The sequence below is a fragment of the Parus major genome, chromosome 7, assembly GCF_001522545.3.
Source record: "Parus major isolate Abel chromosome 7, Parus_major1.1, whole genome shotgun sequence".
Classification (NCBI taxonomy): domain Eukaryota; kingdom Metazoa; phylum Chordata; class Aves; order Passeriformes; family Paridae; genus Parus; species Parus major.
Genome location: NC_031776.1, coordinates 19,519,175 through 19,544,460, shown reverse-complemented (window position 1 = coordinate 19,544,460; position 25,286 = coordinate 19,519,175). Strand labels below are relative to the sequence as shown.

Below are 25,286 nucleotides of genomic sequence, written 5' to 3'. Positions count from 1 at the left end.
AAAAAAAAAAAAAAAAGAAAAAGAAAAAAATTCCATCCTGGGCTCTCGAGTTTAGCTGTAAACATCTTTCTTTAGTTTAAACTATTTTCTTTGCCAGTTATGGTGATGAAAGTACTTTTAAGTAATACATAATTTAGAGAGATGACTAGAGGAAAAATAAGTTAACCATTTGGTATAAATTGTAGCAGCGCTTATTTTTTGCTGCCATCATGTGGCCATTTGGAGTCAGGTTTTCCTCTAGTTTGGTTACTTCAGTATTTCCAAGTGTTTGAATTGAAGTTATTGCCACAAAAAGGGAAGAACTGCACTGTCTGAAGAGGCAGTGATCTGGTGGACAAAGAATATCACACTGAATGTCATGAAGCCTAGAACCAGCCCCTCTGAGCTGTTAGTCTGGCTTTCATATTACCAGAGTACCTAAATTGTCCTTGCTGGAACATCAAATAAAAATTAATTTCATTCTAATCTTCACCAGTTTTCTGTGTGTTTCAAGCAATTGATGCAACTATTGAAGCATTTTCAAATTATAACATTAGTAGAAACAGGTGCACTGCTTTTGTTGGGTATTGAGAGAGACCAAAAGTAATACAGGAAAATTGTTCATGTTAATCTGTGAGCTGTCTATGGATTTCTCTTTCACTGATTGAAGCATGTACTATTAAGCTGGAGTTAGATAAACATGGAAAGCACTCACTTCAGCAAATAGAAACAGTTTTCTGTGTTTTATTCTGTGTTTTCAACAGCCTGGCTGTGCTGGGTACTGGATTGGCACTGACTCAGCTCAGCTCTGACTCTGGGTAAATAGCAGAATCTTCTTTTCCCTTGCATATGCCATCTCTTGATTTTAGTTTCAAGCCTGTAGAAGTGAAAGACTAACACTTATTCAGTCATGCCACGTACTTCAGGAAAACTGGATACTCCTGCAAGTTATTTTGTCTTTGCCTTTTGCTCAACTCTCAGATGGTGAGAGCCATCTCCTTTCAGTACCAGCTGAAAACAAAACATGAGGACACCAGCAAAGCAACATCAGTGTCAACAAATCAAGACCAATATTAAAGTCTACTAATGTGAAAAATTAGAGATTAAGCAAAGCGTATGTCAGTGTTCACCCAAGTCTAAGAGTTCTGTGTAAGTGGCAAGTTTTACTGTACTTCAGCCGTGACTGATGTGATACTGTGTGAATAGCTACTGTGTTTTCCTTAACTGTACCTACATTATTCAGCATGCTTATCATGTGCACTATTTTGACCAACTGCGTATTTATGACCATGAGTAACCCTCCAGACTGGACAAAGAATGTAGAGTAAGTTAAATGGATTTTCTCTGAATAATATCCAGTAATCAGAAATAAACTGCTGTAAATTATATTAGGATGGTTTCCACTGGCAGTAGCTACCTTGTTGGGACATCCTATCAACAGCTATTCTGATGCTCTTTCATTTGCTCTGACATTAAATACCTACAATTGTCTCATGACAAGTTCTTTAATGTCCTTCCTCTGTTTGCAGTGCTAGATGGAAAATGTAAGAAAAGCTATTCTTATGATCATACAGAAGAAGTGGACTGTAAATATTTTTGACTGCATTCTGTGTCACATCTGTGCAAGAATGCAGGGAAATGCAGTCTTTCATCTCTGTTGTGATAACCGTTACAGATAAAGGGATCATCTTATGGATGGCTGTATTGATCACAGGGCTGCTTTCTCTTACCAAAACCAATCTAGCAATGGAAAACTTGTATGCAAAATAAGCTATTAAAAAGTATTGAAATGGTTAGCTAATCATTGGTGCAATATGATGTCAGCTTGGCTAATTGGTCCAGTTGGATGTCAGCTGCGAGGTGCCGATGCACGATAACAGCTCCAAAGCTGCAGGACACAGTGTGAAACACTGTTCTTGGTGCTTCCTTTCTGCTGCTTCTTCATTCCTTAGTGCTTGGGCTGATTACATACCTGTTTAATCTTCAAAAATCAAAAGTGAAATCACAGGCCTATTAAGGTCAACGAAGACTTCTCATTTTGAGTTCAATGTGAACATCTATGTATTCAGGATATCTAGTGTGTAGTAAATATTTATGATAAAGATTCGTTGCTTGAATATTTCTTCATGTCCATATATATTGTGCCATTTAGAGTTACAGCGCATGTCCTCATCTGCAGAGTAAAATTCTGCAGGAAATAATTTTTTTAGTAATTGAATGGAAAACTTTAATATCAGAAAGCTGTTTTCAAGTGAGCTCGGTTAGAGTAAGCTTTTTAAGCAGTTTAATTTAAATTCCTTTTCATTGAAGATATAAATTAAACTAAATTTCCGAATGACATCATTTGGACACAGAAGATTGAAATTACTCAGAATGGAAGAATTAAATATTTTTTCAATTTATATTTCAGCAACATTTTTAGTCAAAATGAGTACCTGAATTTTATTGGCATTTGTAAATAATTTTTGTTGTTCTTGCACTTGTTTGATTCCAGTACATCTGTCTTGCTGAAGGTGAAGCACTGGATATATCTACTCTGTAACACAGTTACAGAGAAATGAGGACTGATGAGTGTTGGTGCTTGCCTACTCTTGGGACTAAGCAACATTTCAGCATAAAAAGAACATTGAAGAAAGGAATTTTTAGCCTCAAGTAACTTCTAAAACCCTAACATAATCCATCTGTGGGGTTTTTTTTAATAACATGGATTCAGACTAGTCTTAAACATGCACCAATGAACTAACTGGGAATTTTGCGTCTGTTTTATTGCATAGATTATAGAGGTTAAATTTAAGATGTGAGTTATCAGTCTTTTAATCCTAATTTCATTCCTTTTTTCTTATGGTATAAATTATGCAGATGTTAAAGTTGGTTGTAACTGCCACTATTTCTTATGCCACTTAAAGAGAAGAGAATTAGAATAAAAAAACAAGAGCATGAAGTGCAAAAATAACGTGATCTATAAACTGTCTTGCATATTTTCCTCAGATACACATTCACTGGAATTTATACCTTTGAATCACTTATTAAAATTCTTGCAAGGGGCTTCTGTTTAGAAGATTTTACATTTCTCCGAGACCCATGGAATTGGCTAGATTTCACTGTCATTACATTTGCGTAAGTCTTCTACTTATTTTTTTTAATAAAAATTCTTCCTGGTAGCATGAGATTAGTGACTAAAAATTGCCTCATATCTTGTCAGCCAGAATATTTGGAGCCTGGACTTCCTGCAGTTTCAATATGTTTCTTCTACCTCTTTTACACATTTTAGAATTTCTAGCCAAGTATGTGCTGCGGAGGCCAGCATGGTGTGCCAGCCCATTAGGATTGTGAATGCCATCACCCTGAACTGTTCATATCCTGTCTCCTTTCTGCATACCAGAATTAAAGGAATCCTTTTGACTTCCTGCTAATAGCTGACCAGATTAGTTTTCAAACATCAAGTCAATGTGGTTTATTGTGATAAAACTTAATTTAATTTTATGGCCAGAAGCATATTTATAACACAGGAAAAATACAGTGAACGGTGAAAAGGTCTTGCTCAAAGACCCAAGCAAATAGAATAAAATCTGCCTCAATTCTGAGTAATTGTGATTTAATCCTACAGGTATGTAACAGAATTTGTAAACCTAGGCAATGTTTCAGCTCTTCGAACTTTCAGAGTATTGAGAGCTTTGAAAACTATTTCTGTAATTCCAGGTAAGAAGTAACTGGTGTAAGGTGTTAGGCCCCTTTTACCTCCCAACTGTTCCTTTTTATCCTGTCATTGTGTTTGTGTGTGAACTCCCCTATTACAGATATGTGACAGAGTTTGTGGACCTGGGCAATGTCTCAGCGTTGAGAACATTCAGAGTTCTCCGAGCTTTGAAAACAATATCAGTCATTCCAGGTGAGAGCGAGGTTAAACACCGAGGCTGACTTTTCTTCTACAAAGGCTGTACTCACATTTTCAAAGCATAAGCCTTGTTTGCTACACATTGTCAGCAAATAAAAAAAGCAGGAATCAAGACATGTAATTTTATTTAAATTGATTCATGCTTGTATTAGTTGTATTTTCTTCTAAAAAAAAAAAATCAGCCTTTGAGTTTAACAAATTCTTGCATGAGATATTTGCAGTAAACAGCCTATGTGATTTGCATCTTATAACATCAAGCTTTCCTTTATATGTTTTAAATATAAGTTAATTTAAAGCTTTCATACTGATGCAAATTTTCTCATTTATTGAGGGCACTTGATATAGCAAATTAATTCAGTTTTAAGTTATGTAAAAAAAATTAAGCTCTAAATGATAGCATGGGCCATGCATGGGATATCGTTCTAAAGATGTCTTTCTTCTCCAAACCATCACCCCTCATATATTGTAACAAGATTATTATTATATAATTTCAATATGTACATATGTCTTTAAAGTGGGGTTACATTAATATAGAATACATTGCAAAAGATCATAAAAGAAAGGTTTGGGCAAGAAGCATCAACAAAAGCAAACAATGCTATTCTATGTAGGGTTGAGATATAGCATGAATAATAAAAGCACTTGTTTTGGCATAAACAATGGTACTATCTACTTTTTATTTTTGTACACTATAAAATAAGTATAAACTTACATATTTTCATTCATCTGTCCAAATAATAAGGCTTTTCTTTAAAATTACTGTGTCACAAATTACTAGTCTTTTTGCATGAGATATTTATCAAGAAAAAAGTAACATGAATTTTTGTGTGTATTTAGTATCTATTTAACATCATAATAAAAATCTTATCTCTTTGCAGGCCTGAAGACTATAGTGGGAGCCCTGATTCAGTCTGTGAAGAAGCTCTCGGATGTGATGATCCTGACTGTGTTTTGTCTGAGTGTATTTGCACTGATAGGGCTGCAGCTGTTCATGGGCAACCTGAGAAATAAATGCCTGCAGTGGCCTCCAGACAATTCTACTTTCGAAACAACGGTTATTTCCATCTTTAATAGCTCTATAGGTGAAAATGGTACATTTATTAATGCAACAATGACAACATTTAACTGGGATGAATACATCGAAGACAAAAGTAAGTGTTAATTATATAATCTACTGCATTGATTTTATGGTCTTGATTTAAACATATTTGACAACATTAATATCTTTCCCTTGCATTTAAAAGTCTGTAATATGGCAAGAAACATAAAACTACTCATTTTTCTCTAGTAAATAAAAGCCCAGTCATTATGTAATTTAACACTTATATTATACTTGTTAGCAAAAAAACTTTTTCTTTCACTGAATATGACTTTTAGAGTAAAATCATGTTACAGCATAAACCAGAAATTTCTGTGCTAGCTTCAGGCCTCCTGAAATAGTGTGACCACCCTATCATGGGATCTGAAATGTAGTAGCTAGGTTAGTGCAAGATAGTGCCCAATATCATAAGCCCACATCTGAACATCAGCTAGCCCAAGAATCCCACCAGAGCACATAAAAGTGGCTACAGTGCTCCTTCTGGAGTTGGGTGAGTGGATCTGCACCACACGCCCTTGCACAGCACAGACACACCTTTAAGAGAATATTGCGGATTTACCCCAAGATTCTTGCAAAATAAGAACTAAATTTCATATTTATGTCTTTTAATTTATTTCTTTTCTTTGGAAATCAAGAAATTAGCACTTTTTTCTCTTTTGTACCTCATCTTGTGCTATTTCTACTATTTTCAGTAGTTAATGTTAGTACTGTGTTAACAAAACTTGTTTAAAAATTCAGATAGAACAACTCTGAACACATCTATAGAAAATGGCTATTTTGTCTTTCATAATAGTATTGTCAATCTCTCCCATTTATCTGTTCAGCCCTTTCTATTTCCTTTAGTGTATTATTTATTATATTTAATATATTCATAATTAGGAGTAATATAGGTTTTTATAAAGTCTGTATATGTATTTTAACCGGTGACTATATGAATGAAAGCTAGGAAACCTCAGCTGAAGAATGAAATGCTTTTGGATCCAAGTCTTATTGTCTTTTAATCTTTTAATATACTTATCATCTCAGCACGCTTGAAATATACAAATGTCATGCAGGAATTTTGAATGATAACCTATTTTTAAAGCCATGTGAAGAACAGAATCCATTCTATTTCCCTATAGTTGTTTATGGTACCATGTCACACAAATAGAAAGGTTTTTTTTTCTAAGTACATGACTTACATTTTCCTAATTTCTGATTGAATATATTACTACATCTGCTGTGGACTTAGAAACAAGAAAATCATAGACAACTTTATATTAGTCTTTATACAGTTTAAAAACTCTTATCCTCCGCATTTCTGGTCTTTCCTAAGCCAAGCAGCCCTATTTTCTCTTTTGCATTTTCAATACCTATTTTTTTAAATTTCTTTTGATCTTTACAATTAGTCTGGCATTTTTTCCTTGTTGTTGTTTTTATTTTGCCTTTTTTTGTTACAGGTTTGTTTTTTTTTTTTTTGCATGGGTTTCTAATGACATCCTCAAATTGAATGCTAACTCCTCAAGTAATTACTACTAATTTGTATGTTTACTTCATGCCATATATGCAACATTCCTATTAACATATTTGAAAATTACCTCATTTTTATATCAGCCCTGTATTGTTGATTCACAGTCAATTTTTATTTTGCAGCAGTTATTCCATCTTTTTGTACAGTGGTGGCTGCAGCCACATCCTGATATTTTGTATTTCCGTATTTGATTTTGCCTTGTCAAGTGTAGCATTTTACGCTTGTCTTTATTGAAATAAATCCAATTGCTTTTGGACAAACTTGTCAATTTGTAAAGGTCACTCTAAAGTTCAGATACCTTTTCTCCTAACCTTATGTCTTCAGAATACTTGATGTATTTTGGTTTTTTTCTGTTGTTTCATGTCTTGAGTTGGTAATGGAACTTGTTAGAAAAGCATGTCAAGCACAGATACCTGGGACATCTTCAGAGAGATACCCTGATGAATTGGCATTGCATCGCTGACAGCTGCTCTCTGCTAACTTTTTTCAAGTATTTTGTGGTATTTCCAGAACATATCTCCTTTATTTGTATCTGGAAGTGTCATATAGGATTTGTACCCATGACTGTTCCGTTATTAAGCTGGCAGAAGACAGGAATAGTTTTGTATATGGCATATTTTCTAAAAAATAATATTTAATTTTTTTATTACTTTATCATTATTAATTTTGTACTAAAAAAAAAATCTTATTTGTTTTCCAAAGTAGTGGATTGAAAGTGGACCTGTGCCACATAAGAACGTGAATTAGGCCCACAGACAGTTTTGCAAGTTCTGCTTGGAGCCTGTCTGCATCTTTAAATTTATTTTTAAGTAGTGGTCAGATGTCTCACAGAGTCTGTCTGTGATCACCAGAATATCTGAAAATACACTGATTTTTGATATGATATTTGAGACTATTATAATTGCAGATATATAAATTATGGACATAATTTCTCTCTCTGTTTAAAATAAGCAGATTTTATGCTGCCTCTATCTTATACTGGTGGTGACAGAGTAGAAGCAGTCAATAGGAACTGGTTGCAATTCCCTGCTTGTCTGTTTAGCATTAGCCCTCAGTTAGTTCACGCCAGCTAAGCTAGTCCATGCCAGCTGGCAATGAATCTCACAGAACCATCTGTTTCCTGAGAACAGCCAGAACATACCTAGTTCTAGCATCTTTAGCTTAATGTGCCACCTGACCCAAAAATCTCCATTAGAGATTCCCATTTTACCCTAAGAATTGCAAACTAGGAATTGATGGCAAAATGTGTTTCCCTTTCTGCAGCAAAGAAAGAAAAATAAAATAAAATAGAAGAGTGTGTTGGGGGCTTTTAGGCCTTCTGTCTCTTTTTATTGCATTTTACCTCATCTTAATATTTAGCCTAAATGTTCAAGTGCATTCACCTGCTACAGAATTTTGTGTATTAGTTTTGTGTAAGGTATATCAAATGCTTGATATTTCCCCCAGCTCCTCAAATCAAGATCCAATTAGAAATTTCTTGAGCATGTTGTGTTATCACAGAATCAATGGGATTGGAAAAGACCTTTGAGATCATCTGGCCTAACCTATGACTGAACACCACCTTGTCAACTAGACCATGGCACTGAGTGTCACATCCAGTCTTTCCTTAAACACCTCCAGGGATGGTGACTCCACCACCTCTCTGGGTAGTTCGTTCCAATGTTTAATCACCCTTTCTGTGAAGAAATTGTTCCTTATGTCCAACCTAAACCTCCCCTGATACAGCTTAAGTCCTCTCATCCTGTCACTGGGTGCCTGGGAGAAGAGACCAACACCCCCAGCTACACTCTCCTGCCAGGGAGTTGTAGAGAATGACAAGGCCTCCCCTGAGCCTCCTCCAGGCTAAATACCCCCAGCTGTCTCAGCTGCTCTTCACAGGACCTGTGCTCCACACCCTTCACCAGCTTCATTGTCCTTCTCTGGACCCACTCCAGCACCTCAATGTCCTTTCTGAGCTGAGGGGCCCAGAACTGGACACAGTACCCGAGGTGTGACCTCACCAGTGCTGAGTACAGGGGAAAAAAATCTCATCCCTAATATTTCAGGTTTTTTTTCAAGGAACACTTGGATAAAAAAATATGTAATTGATAATTATAAATTAATAGCACTAAATGTTATGTATCAAAATGCACAAAGAAAGGCACAGAACTGCCCTCATCCTTTACCTCATTTTCCTGGTATTTTTTTGATTTCCTAAAATACATAATTTGGTATTCCACCCCTTGTATTTTATAATTTGGTTAGGTTGCTAAGAATTAACTGCATAACTAACTTCCAATTTTCTAAAGAAAGGCTAACTTGAAGACACTGTAGAAAGTAATTTTCTTGTCAAAACAATGCTTCCCATTTTTTTTATTCCTAACCACTATATATTGCAGTTGAACAGTTTTTTAGCTCTGCTAATTTCTTTCAAGTCTATATTTCTTAAAAGTCTATATGATTGTTCAATTTTCATTAGGCATAAATATTATCTTTCTCATCAACTTTTTGATTTTCTTTTTTATTTTAACAGGTCATTTCTACTTCTTGGAAGGACAAAATGATGCACTGTTGTGTGGCAATAGCTCAGATGCAGGGTAAGAAAATGATCATCATTTTTGATTATGCATCAAAGAAAAATAATTAGCTACTTAGAATAGCTCAGGCAGTCAACTTTAATATGAACTGTACTGTAGAGTTGCAAATTACCAATGTTTTGCATTTGAAGCTATACCTGAATACAACCATCTCTGTGATTTGAATTTACACAGGCACTTCCATCAGCCTCTTAGGCTACTTTTGTAAAGGTAACCACATGAATGATCTGTGCATAAATGTTGCTGCCAACTTGCAAACAACTGTTTATCAGCCATGCTACTTGATGTTTTTCTCTTGTCCTGATGAAAATGTGTTATAACAAGTTGTGGGGAAGGGTAGAATACTACTAGTTATATTATTAAAGTATTGAAATATTATTAGGAAGTGGAATTAAAAAGTGAAAAATAATGAGCTATATATTTTTATCTTAGGTATGTAGAATATCATTTTACTTGTTCATAATTTCTTTAGCAACTGGTACTCCTGAACAATTTTGTTTTACTGCAGCATATCGTAATATAGAGTAGTTGCTAAAAATAGCATTTCCTCTTCTTTTGTAGTCAATGCCCAGAAGGATATATATGTGTGAAAGCTGGTAGAAACCCCAACTATGGCTACACAAGTTTTGATACATTCAGTTGGGCATTCTTGTCACTGTTTCGGTTGATGACTCAGGACTTTTGGGAGAATCTTTACCAGCTGGTGAGGACTTATTAAAATAAACAGCACCATCACCAATACCATTACTACATAGTACTTGCATAGTTATTTTCATTCACTTGTCCCTAAGGCCTTTGGAACAGAATTCATCTTTAATTTCATATATGTAAACTGTTGTCTAAAACAATAAGGCCCTTATTCATGGTTTAGGTTCCCATGTGCTTCTTAAATACATTATAAGGAGTAGCTGTTATTTTATAAAGATGGTTTTATTTACCTCAATGAATAAAAGAATTTAAGTTGTTAAAGTTTCTTATCTAAACATGCTTTAAGTAGATTCTGTGTTAAATTGATTTGCAGTCTAGTAAATATATGTTTTGTTTGAAAAGGTTACATCTTGTCCCTGAACTACACATATCCTTACCTGAAGGACGGTTGTTTTCTCCACTGTAACATTTTGTATAATGTACTATTTTTGTGGCAGTGTAGTTTGGGACTGATGACACAGGAAGGTAAGATGCTGATCAGTGGCCCCACCTACTGTTAAATCTAAAGGCTGTTATGTAGATGTATAGATTCTTATTGGTACAAGTTCTGAACTATTCAGAACTGGATTTACCTTGACAAGAGTAGACACAAAAATTTTCCATATGTATTCAGAATATAATATTATTTCTATAAGGAAATAGTAACTAAATAATCTTGTGCTAACATCAATCTTGGAACGTATTTCTAAATTATAATGCAAAAGCTAACTTAATATTCAAGAGTAGTTAAAGTCTGTTAAAAAAGTGTATTATCTCTTTTTCTCCAGACTCTGCGTGCTGCTGGGAAGACATACATGATATTTTTTGTTTTGGTCATTTTCCTGGGTTCTTTCTACCTGATTAACTTGATCCTGGCTGTGGTTGCCATGGCCTATGAAGAACAGAATCAAGCAACAATGGAAGAAGCAGAGCAGAAAGAGGCAGAATTTCAGCAAATGCTGGAACAACTGAAAAAGCAGCAGGAAGAAGCTCAGGTATCCCTGTAAAGTAAAATTTCTTCTTCAGTTCATGACTGTGAACAGTCATGCTTTATGTCCACACATGAGAATAATTTTTGCTCCCCTACTCCTAACAATGTATTACTGTGTCTCGTAAATTCCTTTGTATTGTAAAGAATCTCTAATGTTTTCCACTGCACTGTTTTTGCTGGTTTGAGTGAACTTGTTAATTTTGTGACAAAAATAATAACCAACAAGCTAAAGTGCTGGATTTTCAAACTTGAGATCGAAATTAACTTTTTAATGAAGCACTTGTTCAAGTTACCCAGAGTGCTTGTGGAGATAATCAAAAGCCATCTGGATATTGTCCTTGAGCAACCTGCTTTAGGTGACCCTGTCTGCTGGAGAGGTGGACACGATGACCTCCAGAGGTTTCCTTCCAACCTGAACCATTCTGTGATTGTCTGAAATGGAGGTGGAGATGTGGAAAAAATCCAAAGAGTAATTTTACTTAAATAAGTAACAGAAGCAAAAATATTGTAGGTGATGGTGCTTCAGCAATATTTGGCTTTTTCTACTCCCTGCCCATCTCTAACAGCAGAAAGCCATAGCTTTCCAGTTTTAAAGAGAATTGGAAAAAGTGGAGAAACCGAAGAAAACACTTCTGTGGTACAAATGTAATGATTACATACTGCTTTGAAATTCCTTTTCATTTTTTGAAGGCTCTCAAGTCTGCTTGGCATGTGGTGACATAGAGCAGAAGTTGAACTATGTCTTCCATATAAGTACATGACTAAAGTCAGCGGTCAGGGCTTTTTGTTTCATTGGTCAATTGCTACCTGTTGGAGGGAATTGTGTGAATTTTTTGTTGTTTTTTTTTTTTTTACCACAGCTTGTAAATAAATGTTAATAAAACGCTCCACATGTTTTGAAAATCAAACAGCAACAAGTATGTAATAGTGTGTAGTTTGACACTAATCTCTGATTATTATTTGCAAAACTGAGATATCAATATTACACAAAATCTTTAATAGACAAGGGAGTATTCAAAACCCATCAAAATGTTGTAAGGAAGTGTTTCTTCCTGTTAACAGGGATTTTACCACCTGTTTGAGCCTTGATTCTTTATTTTTACATAGTACTTCAGATGAAAAATTCATCACGACATATTGCTTCAATCTGAAACAGATGCTTTTTAACTCAGTTTTTTGACAGCACAGCTTTCCCATGGGTTTCTCTTGCTCCTGGTTTATGGAGCAGTGGCAAATTATGGTTCCTGTGGTATTTCACAAATTATACTTCTTATGATATGCTGGGTTTGGTGAAGTGGAAACATTGCTTTTATTTCAAAATAATATTTTCTTTAAGAGTGGCAATAAATGTGAAATAGTGAGTGGTGTATATATTTGTAAAAATGCTGTAAATTGCACATGTGCTTGTATGTATAGGCGGCGGCAGCAGCTGCAGCAGCTGACTCCAGAGATTATAGTGGAGTAGGTGGAATAGGTGGATTCTCCGAAAGTTCTTCTGAGGCATCAAAACTGAGCTCAAAGAGTGCTAAAGAGAGAAGGAATAGAAGAAAGAAAAAAAAGCAAAAAGAACAGTCTGAAGGCGAGGAGAAGGATGGGGAAGAATTTCACAAATCTGAATCAGAGGACAGCATCAAAAAGAAAGGTTTCCGATTTTCCATTGAGGGGAATAGACTGACATATGAAAAGAGATTCTCTTCCCCACACCAGGTACCATAGTATTATTACCTCTTAAACACCTTTTTTTGTCTACTCATCATATAAAGAAAGCCCTGTATGGTAGTTTGGTTAATTCTTGCAGGATACCACAGATTCATTAATACCCGAAATCAAATATTAACCAAGTTATAACTGCAGCCAAATATGAAACTGTAAGAATTGGAGAGATTTTGGTTTTACTCTGAATTCCTATGTGATAAATCAAAATTACATATATTAATTAATATGAGCTGTATTTCAAGCTTCTTAATTAAAATGGACCTATCTCCCCACAGAGTTGGATGTGTTCAGCATGATGAGTAGCTTCAAAACATGGTGCATACATACAAAACGTAATGTTTCAAATGAGGAGAGTATTAAAGTTTGGGAAGTAAAAAGCTCAATAGAAATTACATTAATGCTCCTGTGAAATTTGAGAAATTAATTGATGTGAGACTATTAATTGTTTTTTTTTTTAAGGTGGAAATGTGTGTGACAATGTGTCTTTGCATGTGTTCTTACATTGAAACATCAGTGACTCAGAGTGCCATCTGCATCTCCCATCCAGACATTTATTTCATTTGGTAGTTTTGTAATGTTATCTCCTACAATTTTCAAAGCTCCTCTTCATTTGCCCATTTCTCACTCTCCCCTTAGCACTGCAAATCCAGATCTTGCATACATTCTCTCCTTTTTCTGCCCCTTTTTGTGCCTCAGTATGCTTCTTCCTTTTATCTCCACCTTCGCAATTTTCCCTGGTCTTTATGACTTGCTTTCTCCCTCTTTTTAGTCATTATTACTAAACTCATTCCTGCCTTTTTAATCCTCTTCTATTTCTGTCTCTGGAAAGCCTGTTTCATCCCTTAATAGAATATGAGTGTTCATACTCTCTTCATGTATTGTTTTCTCCAGCCTCCCATTCTCAAAGAAGCTCAGACCTCTTCATCCAATATTTTCTTACTAAAGACTGTCTTCCTTAGACCAGACTGTGGTGGGAATATAATGTTTCTGGCTTTCTATTTCTGCCACTCTTTCCAATCACTTCCTAATGTATTTCCTTTATCAATAGTAATGCATCCTTCCCCCCCACCCCACCTCCTTGGTCTGCCACTGTTTTATGTTGTTAACTGTCTAACTAATCTCTGTGAGATTCATCACTGAATTTAGTTCATGATTCATTCTGTTCCTTATACGAATTTTCACACATGTCAATTGACTTCAACTTCATGTTGAAGATCCATCTGATCCCCTAGGTGCATAATCTTGCCTATCTCTTTATTCAAACTGCAGCCTTATTCAACTGCAGCTCAATTAATCCATCTTGTAAGAAATTAAGCATTCCTCATACAACTTGTTCTTCTAACGTTTTCATCTCTAAGTTCATTTACAATTGTTTGACTATGACAGTCTAGAAATCACCTCCCCTTTGGTTTTCCAGCCCTAGTTCCTTTTCACTCTGGATTCTAACCACTAAACAGAAGTGCCACTCACCATTTTTTAATACCATTTTCCTTGAGAAAACTCAGGCTTATATATCATCTTTGACTTTTTCCTTGGCATTTCATTTTCTTTCAATGTAAATGACCATTTTATTCCTCTTGAAATCTTATTCTTCCTAACATTCATAACTTTGTCTCCTCTCAGTTCTCCTGCTCTAGTTGTGCTTTAGGAGCTCCTCTTACCCCTTTGACAGTTTTTCAAGGGATTTCCACAAGGTCTTTTGCTAGATCCCCTTTCTCTCTCTTTTTCTTTTCTTTTTTCTTTTTTTTTTTTTTTTTTTAACTCTAATCTGGACCCACAACTGTGAATCATTTTTAACTTGGACCTCTTTACTGCTGTATTCATCAAGAATGTTTTTGCAAAGAGCACTAACCTATCCCATGGCTTTTCTCTAATCTGCTAGTAAACATATTTACCTAAAGAATTTTATTTTTTTTTTAATATCATAAAATACACTGTACCTAAAGTTCCCAACCCACCTTGTCTACTCACAGTAAACAAGTCCCAGCTTTGACTGACCCAAACCAGCATTCATAACCTCCTGTTAAATTTTCAAACTAGTTTCTTTGAGCTCTTTCTGGTATGCTGCCCTTCATGCTTGGAAGAAGCTCCCATGAGTTTTCACAGAACACTTCATTGCTTTCCTCAAATCCCTCTTTAAAACTCTCTTTTACCATGCTGCCTACAGAAAGCTTGACAGGGAAGTGACTTCAGGTGAGCTAAGATGACTGTTTATCATACTCATCAATTTTGCCTCTGTGTATTCCCTCTCTTTATGTATCCATCTGTTGTGTTACATTTAAATGATAAGTTCTTTACAGAGTGCCTTTTTATTCTGCATTTTGCAGTTCCTAGTACAATGGGGCTCAGGTCCACAAAAATAAATTGCAGAAGAGAAACAAAGACACTGCTTCATTATGTATCATCTCTGCTGTTCATAGAGGTCTTGGGTGAAATCAGGTGCTAATACTTAGCAGTCAAGTCAAGGCAATTACTGATATGAATTAAAATTAAGAACGTGTATAATTAATTGTAAGATTAGAGCATTATTTTGACTCTAATACTGGAGATCCTCCAATAGCAGGTTGATCATTTACTCCTATGATAGAAAATTTATTCCTATGAGTAAACTGATGAAGATTAGCAAACCTGTTCATACAAAATTACAGGCAAATCATTGCATTTTCAGGATAGCTAAGACTTTAAAAAAAATATAAGAAACCTATTATGACCTACTTGATTAATATCTGTAAAGATATGTATGTTTTTAAACTAGGTGGTATTTGGGAGGTACTTTTGTGTGCAGACTGAGTCACAGAAAACTTGCCTAAATTTTTATTTACTCCGCCTGTCATACTACTGCCAGCCTGGGGTAAAAAGTGTCCAGATATACTTATTCAGTTTATGAGCAGTTGGTAATAACACAGGCAGAATAGCAGAGGAAACAATTCTGTCAAGCAGTTTCTTTTACTCTAATTAAACTGATTGATTTCATATATCCAAAGCAGTAAAATAACTAGTCTTTGTCTGTCACTTATGTGCTCTTTGTTTAGTACCCAAAAGGGAGTGTATTAGGGGGGGGACTGTGCCAGTTCATTTCTTTGTAGATGACCTTACCCTTTAAAACATTGTGGACTTTTCCTCTGTATGAAAATGTTGTATTTTAAAGGATTTTCATCTGATAATAATCATTTTTATTTACCTGCAGTCTTTGCTGAGCATTCGTGGCTCCCTGTTTTCCCCAAGGCGCAACAGCAGAACAAGTCTTTTCAGCTTCAGAGGTCGAGCAAAAGATGTAGGATCAGAAAATGACTTTGCTGATGATGAGCACAGCACCTTTGAAGACAATGAGAGCAGGAGAGATTCTCTCTTTGTTCCTCATAGACATGGTGAACGGCGCAACAGTAACATTAGCCAGGCCAGTAGGTCATCCAGAACAGTACCTGCACTTCCAGCAAATGGGAAGATGCACAGCACTGTGGATTGCAATGGAGTGGTTTCTTTAGTTGGTGGGCCACCAGCTTTGACATCGCCTACAGGACAGCTTCTGCCAGAGGTGATGATTGATAAAGCAGCCACTGCTAGCAATGTAAGAAAGTCTGCAATAGCTCAGGCATGATGTTCTCTCCCTGTATGATCAGTCACTGTTTCCATACAATGTAGTCACACAGCAGTGATGACCTTCCTGGCTAAGCTGTGAATGCTTCTTTCATATATTCTAGCTATAAGCTAAAGGAGAAACTGAAATTTCCCGGCTCTCGTTAATAAAATATGTGAAAATGCATGTGAATTGACTGGGAACAGAATAGCATAGTAAACCACTGAATAAATTTAGTTTGTGTAGTCTTACACACATTGATTCATTATGCTTGGACTTAACTAGATGGTTCTGTACTTGTAAATCAGAAAGGATATCAAAATGGAAAAAAATTAATTACATTTACTTAATTGAATGTATTAAATAAGTATTTAGCTTCCTGCTGTACATACATGAAACTTTTGATGTTACCCTGGTAGTACAATTTTCAAGGGTTATGATAGTGTTCCTGTAATGTAGCTAATTTTTTATGGGTTTTTTAATATCAACATTACTAAATATTTTTTCATTTGTTTGAAAAATGTGCTAGGAAATTCCTGGTTCATTATAAATTAAGAGTTATCTTAAGAAAATACACTTATGCTTAATTTCTTTACCACTAGGTATGTGGGCTGTGCATTTTCATGTTTAGAAAAAGACTTCACTGCCTAAATGGAAAGATATTTACAACAAAGCTCATTGACAAGCATTGTGGAACATTTTTTAGTCTGAAAACTGCTTTAATATCTCAGCCCTATTCCAGCAAAATACTTGGAAACATATTCTTCAGGCACAAAAGCAATACACTGCAGTGTTTGACTATTTCTGTACAGTCAGGCATGCCTTAGTTTGTTGGGAAGCCTCAGTATAACTGGAGCATGGTGTGGGACAGCAGTGTTTAAATCAGTAGAGCCCTACAGTAACTTACAGTGTTATTACGTGTACAATCAATTAGCTATTTAACCAATGTTTTATTTTCAGGGCACTACTACAGAAACTGACTTAAGAAAAAGACATTCTAGTTCTTACCATGTTCCTATGGACTACCTAACAGACCCTAGTGCAAGGCAAAGAGCAATGAGTATAGCCAGCATGCTTACAAACACAATGGAAGGTACGTAACACAGATTTTTATTTTTTTTTTATGACTGTGCCTTAAAATTGCTATTAAATGTGTGCTACATTAAGCAGTAGTGATGTTTTAAGACAGCTATTTCAGCCTAGAGGATACAGACAAGAAGAGATTTCTATATGGAGTTAGGGGTGGGATTTTTTGTGGTTTGTTTTTTTTTTTTTAATTTGGGACTGATAAATTTGGGAAAAGAGTCAAGCTTACAACTTATACTAATAAGTTTGAAGTAGAAGTAGCAAGTTTCCAATTTAAATGCAAGCAAAACCAATTATTCAATGTAGTCTTTCTCTAGTGAAGTTGTGTTTTGGGGTAAGCTCTTTTTAGGTTGCTGAAATGGCTGTTTCTTGAAGTAGAACAATCCCTTTCTATCAATTCAATAGATTCGCTGTTTCACAAAAGAGGGATCATGTTCTTCTTTCTGTAAGGTTAAATACAATTACTTTGAATCATAGAATTAAGCAACTATTTGTGAGAAAGGGTGAAGCATTATGTTGAGGCTTAAATGACTATGCCCAAAATAGAAAATTGGAAGGTAATAATGAGCAGTTGTGCACATGTGGACCATAATCCTGCCTAAATACTTGTTGGACTTCAGGCTTGTTCTAAATGCTTATCTTTCATGAGGAAATTTTAAAATATTTTATTGCAAGGGACCTTAAAGATCATCTAGTTCCAACGCCTCTGCCATGGACAGCAACACCTTTCACCAGAGCAGATTTCTCAAAGCCCCATCCAACCTGGTCTTGAACATGTCCAGGGATAGGGCACCTACAGTTTCCCTGGGCAACCTGTGCCAGGGCCTCACCGCTCTCACAGTAAAGAATTTCTGCCTACTACCTAATCTAAACACACCCTCTTTCTGTTTACAGCTGTAAACCCTCACCCTATCACTTTGCTCCCAGATAAAGGCTCCCTCTCCATCTTCCTGCAGCCCCCCTGTAAGTACTGGAAGGCTGCAATAAGGTCTGCTTGGAGCCTTCTCTTCTCTAGATAAGCAGCCCCAGGTCTCTCAGCCTGTTTTCACAGGCCATGTGCTCTGGCCCCTGAATATCTCTGTGGCCTCCTCTGAACCTGCTCTTGTGCTGGGAACCCTAGAGCTGAACACAGCACTCCAGCTGGAGAAGAGGAGGAGAACTCCTTCCCTCAGTCTGCTGGCCATGCTGCTTTTGATGCTGCCCAGGAAGATATTGGCTCTCTGGGCTGTGACTGACCTGGTTGGCTCACACACAGTTTTTCAGCCACCAATCACCCCAAGTCTTTGTCTGCTGGGCTGCTTTCAATCCCCCTCATCAGCCAGCCTTATGACAGGTTTCTAAGACAAATTTATCTTTTGCATTCTATATAGCATTAGCTCATGAATGGTTCTTTTATCTACTGAAACTTCAGTATAATTGTATTGAATGCTTTTCAGGAGATTTTTTTTTGGTGTTTGTTTTGTTGGTTTTTTGGTTTTGTTTTGTTTTTAATAATTTTAATAATTAAATTTTAAATAATTTAATAATTTTAACTTGTAATTTATTTTAACTGAAAGCAGTCTTAGTTTCAAAATATCAACACAGTTTATCAGACGTACCTTGGAAAAGAGAATTTAGACTTAAAGGAATAGAGAAATACATGTAAAATGTTATTTTCATTTTTCTCTCTAGAACTGGAAGAATCCAGACAGAAATGTCCACCATGCTGGTATAAATTTGCTAACACTTGCTTGATTTGGGACTGCTGTACTCCCTGGCTGAAAGTCAAGCACATTGTAAATTTGATTGTGATGGACCCTTTTGTTGATCTGGCCATTACCATCTGCATTGTCCTAAACACCCTGTTCATGGCCATGGAGCACTACCCAATGACAGAACAGTTCAGTGGTGTGCTTTCAGTAGGAAACCTTGTAAGTCTTTCATGATGTGCCATGTATGTAAAATGTATTTTTCTTTACTTCTTTTGTGACTTGTGCGCATTCATGTAAAAGAAAGTTGACTAGAGGTTTGGGATTATTGAACCTAAATTTTTTGTTGACATTTGTAAATTTCGCCAGTCTTACTTTACAGAGCAAAGATGTACTGAGTCAATGTGCATTTTGATTTTTAAAATCTTTGTCTTCTGTCATTGAAGCTCATTAAAGGATTTTTTTTCTTGATGAGTACTTACAAATAATAAAAACTTTCTGATCCATTCCCATACATGTTCTGCTCCTCACTAGCACTTCCTAAGGATCTATGTGTTCAAGGAATTTTAGAGGGGAAAGACACAGTAAGCATGGCAGATGTAAGGAAATGATGAAAGAGAATGGTAATGCTTTCCACAGGCCATCCTGAAGAAGAACAATTCTGCTCAACTTTCTGTATCATTCTTTTCTTAATAAAATAAGTTTATACTATGAACAATTATCTTTATCCCTGGAAGTAAAAAGGTGGTATAAGGGCAAAGATGAGCTCTAAGAAGACAAAAATGAGTATTAAAATCAGATTATATTCTGTGTATTGGTATACATATATATTAGCAGGTTAGATAAAAACTGTGGTTTCCCATTTAGCTCTTATTTTTTTGGACTCAAACATTGTGATGCATATGTGAGCTTCAAATATGAATTTTATTCCTAACCCCAGTGTATGGAAATATTGAGAAGATATTCAGATTTATCATTAATTTATTGTTGAAAATATATCTTAGCACATGTTGATACCATTAGTTTTACTTTCTAAATATTTTCTTCCTAAACTGGACTAAGAAACTTTATTTTCCTTCCAGGTGTTTACTGGAATTTTTACAGCAGAAATGTTTCTCAAGATAATTGCCATGGATCCTTATTATTATTTCCAAGAGGGCTGGAATATTTTTGATGGTTTTATTGTGAGTCTTAGTTTAATGGAACTTGGCCTTGCAAATGTAGAAGGATTATCCGTCCTTCGATCATTCAGATTGGTAAATATACTGTTTAAAATATGTTTCTATATTAAATTTTTCTATTTGTACATATATATTATGTGCATTTTTCATTTTCAAGTTGAATATTTGGCTGAGACAGAAAATCTTTTTAGAACTTACAAAATGCTAACTTGCATCATCGCTAGGTGGCACATGTATATATTATGTCAGGTTTGTTTTGCATGTTATCTTATTAATGTCTATTTTTCTTTCAAGATACTGTCAACATCAATTCTATTCTTGCTGAAAGTATGCTTAAAGGAGTAACTTCTATAATAAAAGTATTCTTAGCATCGTCTCCCTGGATGAGGGAGTAAAAAAAAGCAAGAGCCACAGGGCCCTCAGTACTTTTGACTGAAGATTAGTGAATTGCTTGGTAGATAATGGGTTAATTAATAAAAGTTTCTTGACAATTTTAGCTTATAGACTTCCATTACCAATTGCCTTTCTTGCTTAGTTTTAAAAGAGAGTAGTGTTAAGATTTTTCATTGTTCAGGGGCTTTTCATCCCTACCAGCTTTCTCCTACTATCCTGTGCAAGGGTCTGTCTACCGTGTAACAGCTTTTCTGTTCAGAAGTCAGTACAGTGTCTCTGTCTGTTACTAGATACCTCTTTCATGAATAGGAACTTGAAAAACCTTGGTCTTGCTTCATACTAGACTAGCATGCAATTCAGTGTCCAAACACTCTTCAGAAAAGAGCCTACACAGTGAGAGATATGAAGCTAGAGGTCCTGGTCATCAAGCTCAACTTCTGCCTTAAATAAAAAAAATATATTTAACTTGAAAGTTAAATATATTCCTTTTAAGAAATAAGGGGTTTTAAATATGTGTTTTCTGGTTGTCTGCATAGCATTATATTGTACTTTACCTAAAGTCTAAACTCTGTCTGGATTGACTTCTCTCTCTTTTGTAGATTCTGGTTTTAACTGACATTTGTGTATTTTCTTTTTAAAACATAAAATCACCACATGAAATAATATTTAGTTTTATATTCCTTTTATTATTGTCCTCTTTCAATTGTCTGAAAAAAATCTCCAATAATTTAATTTTTGTGTGTTTCAAGTGATACTTAATAATATAATGCTTTTTTTTTCTTAATGTTGTATAACAAGCTTTGTAAGCCACATTGCATTTATTTTAAATTACAGAAAATAATTTAGATAATTAATGTTAAAGATAATTGCAAATCACCTGTATGTCTGTCATTAACAACTCTAGCTTGCTTCTTTCTTTAGGAAAACTATTTCCTCCATCTCACTGCCTGTTATGATGAAAGAAACTGGGAGTGACTGTACACTTACAGTCCTGTTAAACTGATCTCATTTCATATGTGCTAATTTATTTTTAGTAATGTAATATTTTCTCAGAGGAGAAAGACTGTTTTGTCCAACTTCTTTAACAAGTACAACTTCTTTATAAATACCTGAAGTCACCAAAAGAGTCAAAGTCTGAATTGGAGTCTTTGTGATAATTTCAATGTAATTGAAATGAGCACAGAGATATTTTTGATTTCTTATCACTTGAATCAGGACTTAACGCTGCTGATGTGTAGTATTGTACAAAGAACTGGAAACAGAAATTTTGTAACTAAAGCTTCTAAAGACTAAAGAGATATGATGTAGACACAGAGTAACTGAAATATAAAATGTACAGCAGTAATTTCATTCCATTTATATAACTAAGAACCATATACCAATTCTTCTGTTTTGCAGCTTCGAGTCTTCAAACTGGCAAAATCTTGGCCAACCCTAAATATGCTGATTAAGATTATTGGCAACTCGGTGGGGGCTCTGGGGAATCTGACCCTGGTGCTGGCCATCATCGTGTTCATTTTCGCTGTGGTTGGGATGCAGCTGTTTGGGAAAAGCTACAAGGAATGCGTCTGCAAAATCGCAAGTGACTGTGAACTTCCTCGCTGGCACATGCATGACTTTTTCCACTCTTTCCTGATTGTATTCCGAGTGCTGTGTGGAGAATGGATAGAAACAATGTGGGACTGCATGGAGGTTGCAGGCCAAACCATGTGCCTTACAGTCTTCATGATGGTCATGGTGATTGGAAACCTAGTGGTATGTAATCCATGGGGATTTTTTATAACTCTTAGGGTATATCTCCTGTTTTTCATGATTTAGAAATCTGAAACAAAGAGTAGAGAAGGAGTTCATGAAATCATGTAGTTCACTTGCCCTTTCTTTACACCAGGTTCAAATATATATATATATAGATTGTCTATGAAAAATGTTGTCTACTTTTTGTTTTAAATCTCAGTAAGTTAATAACCTCTTTAGTAAGATCAGTGCTGAATTATGCTTATAGTTAAGAGTGCCTTTTAAGAAAAGTCTAATTTAAATCACCTTCTACAGCCAAGTAAACTAAATTGTCTCAAAATTGATGGAAAACTGTTGGTCTTTATGACAACATTTATAATACTTAAAAGCTTACTGTTTTCGCTTTCAGTTATTTCTCTGTGAAACAAAACAAGCCTATCTCTTTTTCTCCTAAGTGATGATTTGTAAATGGCTTATCGCTTTTGCTACTGGTGTCTGAATTCCGACCAAGCAACATTTTTAATAAAGACACAAGTACTGAATAATGTTGAATAATGATACTTTAATTTCTTACATTCAGCATTTCTTGCAGGACATGCCCAAATGACACATAAAATTTCTGTACCAGCATTGCTTTTCTGATGTAGCCTCTGTGCCCCTTTCTGCAGTGTTTCCACCTTGCCAGTTTTCACACCTTCTGTATATACACTTTTAATATTTCTTTACAATCCTTTCCACAACAGTACTTCGGAATTAAACATATTGATTTTGAATCATTTCACCAATTTGTCATAAACTATGGTTATGTTTAATTGCAATTCTTTATCATTGAGTGTTGTCATCCTTTCTCTTTTTGGTATGATCCACAAATTTTATAAATATGCTTATCCACAGTCATCACTACCAAGTCTCACTAGACTAATGTGAGTCCTGTGGCATATATTATAAAATGTTCTGCAAGTTTGAGCAGGAAGAATTGACAAATATAATTTAGCTGATTTTTAATTAAATTATATTTAATCAGTTTTGCACATGGTCATAATTGCATACAATCCAAATTTCTCTTGTATGTTTATAAAATGTCATGCAAGAAAGTCTGAAATGGCTTCTTGGAATTGAGGTGTATCCCATATGTGGACTCTATATCTTAGCTAGTGTTCCTGCCCAGAACCAAGATAGGCTCATATATACTTGCCAATGCAGAATTTTACTATAATATGAATTGGAGATACTAGAAATATGGTCTGTTCAACTGTAGAAGACTGGCATTTGCCTGCATTCCCCTGGCCTGTGAACACTGCAGTGGATGTAGCTTGCATAAATCACTACATTATGTTGTACTCTGCCTCGTTATGTCATTCTCCGTTTTGAAGAGCAGATCTGCACTAGTGCAGATTGTGGAGGAGACAGTCAATGAACAGCTCAGATTTTCACCTGTATTAGTGAAGCTAAAAGTTTATTATCTTTTGGCAAGATAATAAAATGTTTGGGATAGGGATTATGAACCAAATAGAATAGCAGGACGGTGTGTAGAAATAAAGTGTTACATGTGAAATAAGAATTATCTCATATTGAAAAACTCATAATGACATTGCTTTTATGACTTAAAAATAAGAGTAATTTTTTCCTTATATTCTTTTAGGTATTGAACCTGTTTCTGGCCTTGCTGCTGAGCTCTTTTAGTTCAGACAACCTTGCTGCTACAGACGATGATAATGAAATGAACAATCTCCAGATCGCTGTGGCAAGGATTCAGAAAGGCATAGATTTTGTGAAGAGAAAAGTGCGGGAATTCATCCAGAAAGCCTTTGTTAGGAAACAGAAAGTTTTAGATGAAATCAAGCCTCTTGAAGACCTAAATAATAAAAAAGACAGCTGTATTTCCAACCATACAATAGTAGACATAGGTAAAAACCTTGCCTATCTCAAAGATGGGAATGGAACTACCAGTGGCATAGGCAGCAGTGTGGAAAAATATGTTGTTGATGAAAGTGATTACATGTCATTCATAAACAATCCAAGTCTCACCGTGACAGTGCCCATTGCTGTTGGAGAATCAGATTTTGAAAATTTAAACACAGAGGAGTTCAGCAGTGAATCAGACCTGGAAGAAAGCAAAGAGGTAAGCCTATTTCTAGTTTTAAAATACTCCGATGCTTTTCTTTTTTTTGCCAAGGTTATTATAATTGAATTCAAATCTTTCTTCCTTTACAACAGCATATGCAAATTCATAATTCTTTTTTGGTATATTGAGGTAAGGTTGTGAGTTTTGAAAGATGGTCATACAATATGGCATTTACAGTAAAAATCAAGATGTGTAGTAAAGTTTTTAGAAAATTAATATTTTTTTCTATTTTATTTAGTTAATTCCTTAACAAGAAAAGGAACCAGTTTAATAGTCCTAGATACCAGAAGCCATACGAAGTGTGTATGGCTGGTGCAAATTTCTCCATGCTTATTTCATTAGAGCAGTTTCTTTTTTAACCTGTTTTTTTAACAGTTCATTCTGAAGTTTTTACCTTTTTTATGTAGTGAAAATGCATCCATATACATCATAGGTAGGTACATTTGAATACTGGACTAGCATCACTAAAAAAATGTCATATAAATCACTAATAATCCATCTGATGGTAGCAGAACCACTGAAGTAATGGCCTTATGGTAAAAAAGTTACAGAGCTTAATATCCCAGTATAAAATCCTTTCATTTGACTACTCATTGTTATTTTCAAAGCTTTAAGATATTTGAATCTGTTACCTACTGTGACTAATAAAATGTACCTCTTTCTGGCCCAATGTGGTGCCAAATAGATAAATCCAAGTTAGCACTGAGAGTAATAGTGAATGCCAAGGCATTATTACTGTGTGTGTATTATTAACCCACTGCTTTGTCCTGCACAACTAAGAGTGTTGGAGGCACATCAGCTCAAGTGGAGTAAGTCTGTGCAGTGCTTAGTACTGATGCTAGCTCATTCAGCATTAGCATGGGTATTTTTGAACAGTATTGCATGCTGTGGGGTAGACATAAAATAACATAAAGGCTTTCATTAGTGATTTTCTCTTACTTGAATCTGAGAGCATAAATATGGGTAAGATTCTAGTAATTTTTCTCCTGAGTTTCTTTTTTGTACCAACTGTATTACACATTTAGTTGTATTTTCTTGTTTCTTATCAC

At 35.3% G+C, this 25,286-nt stretch overlaps 1 protein-coding gene across 5 annotated transcripts in view; it reads left to right on the top strand.

Annotated features, from left to right (window-relative positions):
* Positions 1 to 25,286, top strand: part of SCN2A (sodium voltage-gated channel alpha subunit 2) — an 83,519-nt gene that overhangs the window by 32,858 nt on the left and 25,375 nt on the right. The window contains exons 1-15 of one of the 5 annotated variants that reach the window (XM_015635145.1): positions 1,211 to 1,303; positions 2,968 to 3,096; positions 3,587 to 3,678; positions 3,777 to 3,868; positions 4,753 to 5,025; positions 8,996 to 9,059; positions 9,621 to 9,762; positions 10,535 to 10,741; positions 12,154 to 12,444; positions 15,641 to 16,021; positions 16,991 to 17,123; positions 18,788 to 19,026; positions 19,887 to 20,060; positions 21,777 to 22,133; positions 23,755 to 24,234. In XM_015635145.1, coding sequence (XP_015490631.1) covers positions 3,061 to 3,096; positions 3,587 to 3,678; positions 3,777 to 3,868; positions 4,753 to 5,025; positions 8,996 to 9,059; positions 9,621 to 9,762; positions 10,535 to 10,741; positions 12,154 to 12,444; positions 15,641 to 16,021; positions 16,991 to 17,123; positions 18,788 to 19,026; positions 19,887 to 20,060; positions 21,777 to 22,133; positions 23,755 to 24,234 — 2,961 coding nt within the window. In that variant the 5' untranslated portion in view covers positions 1,211 to 1,303; positions 2,968 to 3,060. Of the gene's footprint in view, positions 1 to 1,210; positions 1,304 to 2,967; positions 3,097 to 3,586; positions 3,679 to 3,776; positions 3,869 to 4,752; positions 5,026 to 8,995; positions 9,060 to 9,620; positions 9,763 to 10,534; positions 10,742 to 12,153; positions 12,445 to 15,640; positions 16,022 to 16,990; positions 17,124 to 18,787; positions 19,027 to 19,886; positions 20,061 to 21,776; positions 22,134 to 23,754; positions 24,235 to 25,286 lie in introns of those variants that run through there. The other 4 variants (XM_015635143.1, XM_019007554.1, XM_015635144.1 and 1 more) reach the window with 4 other exon arrangements.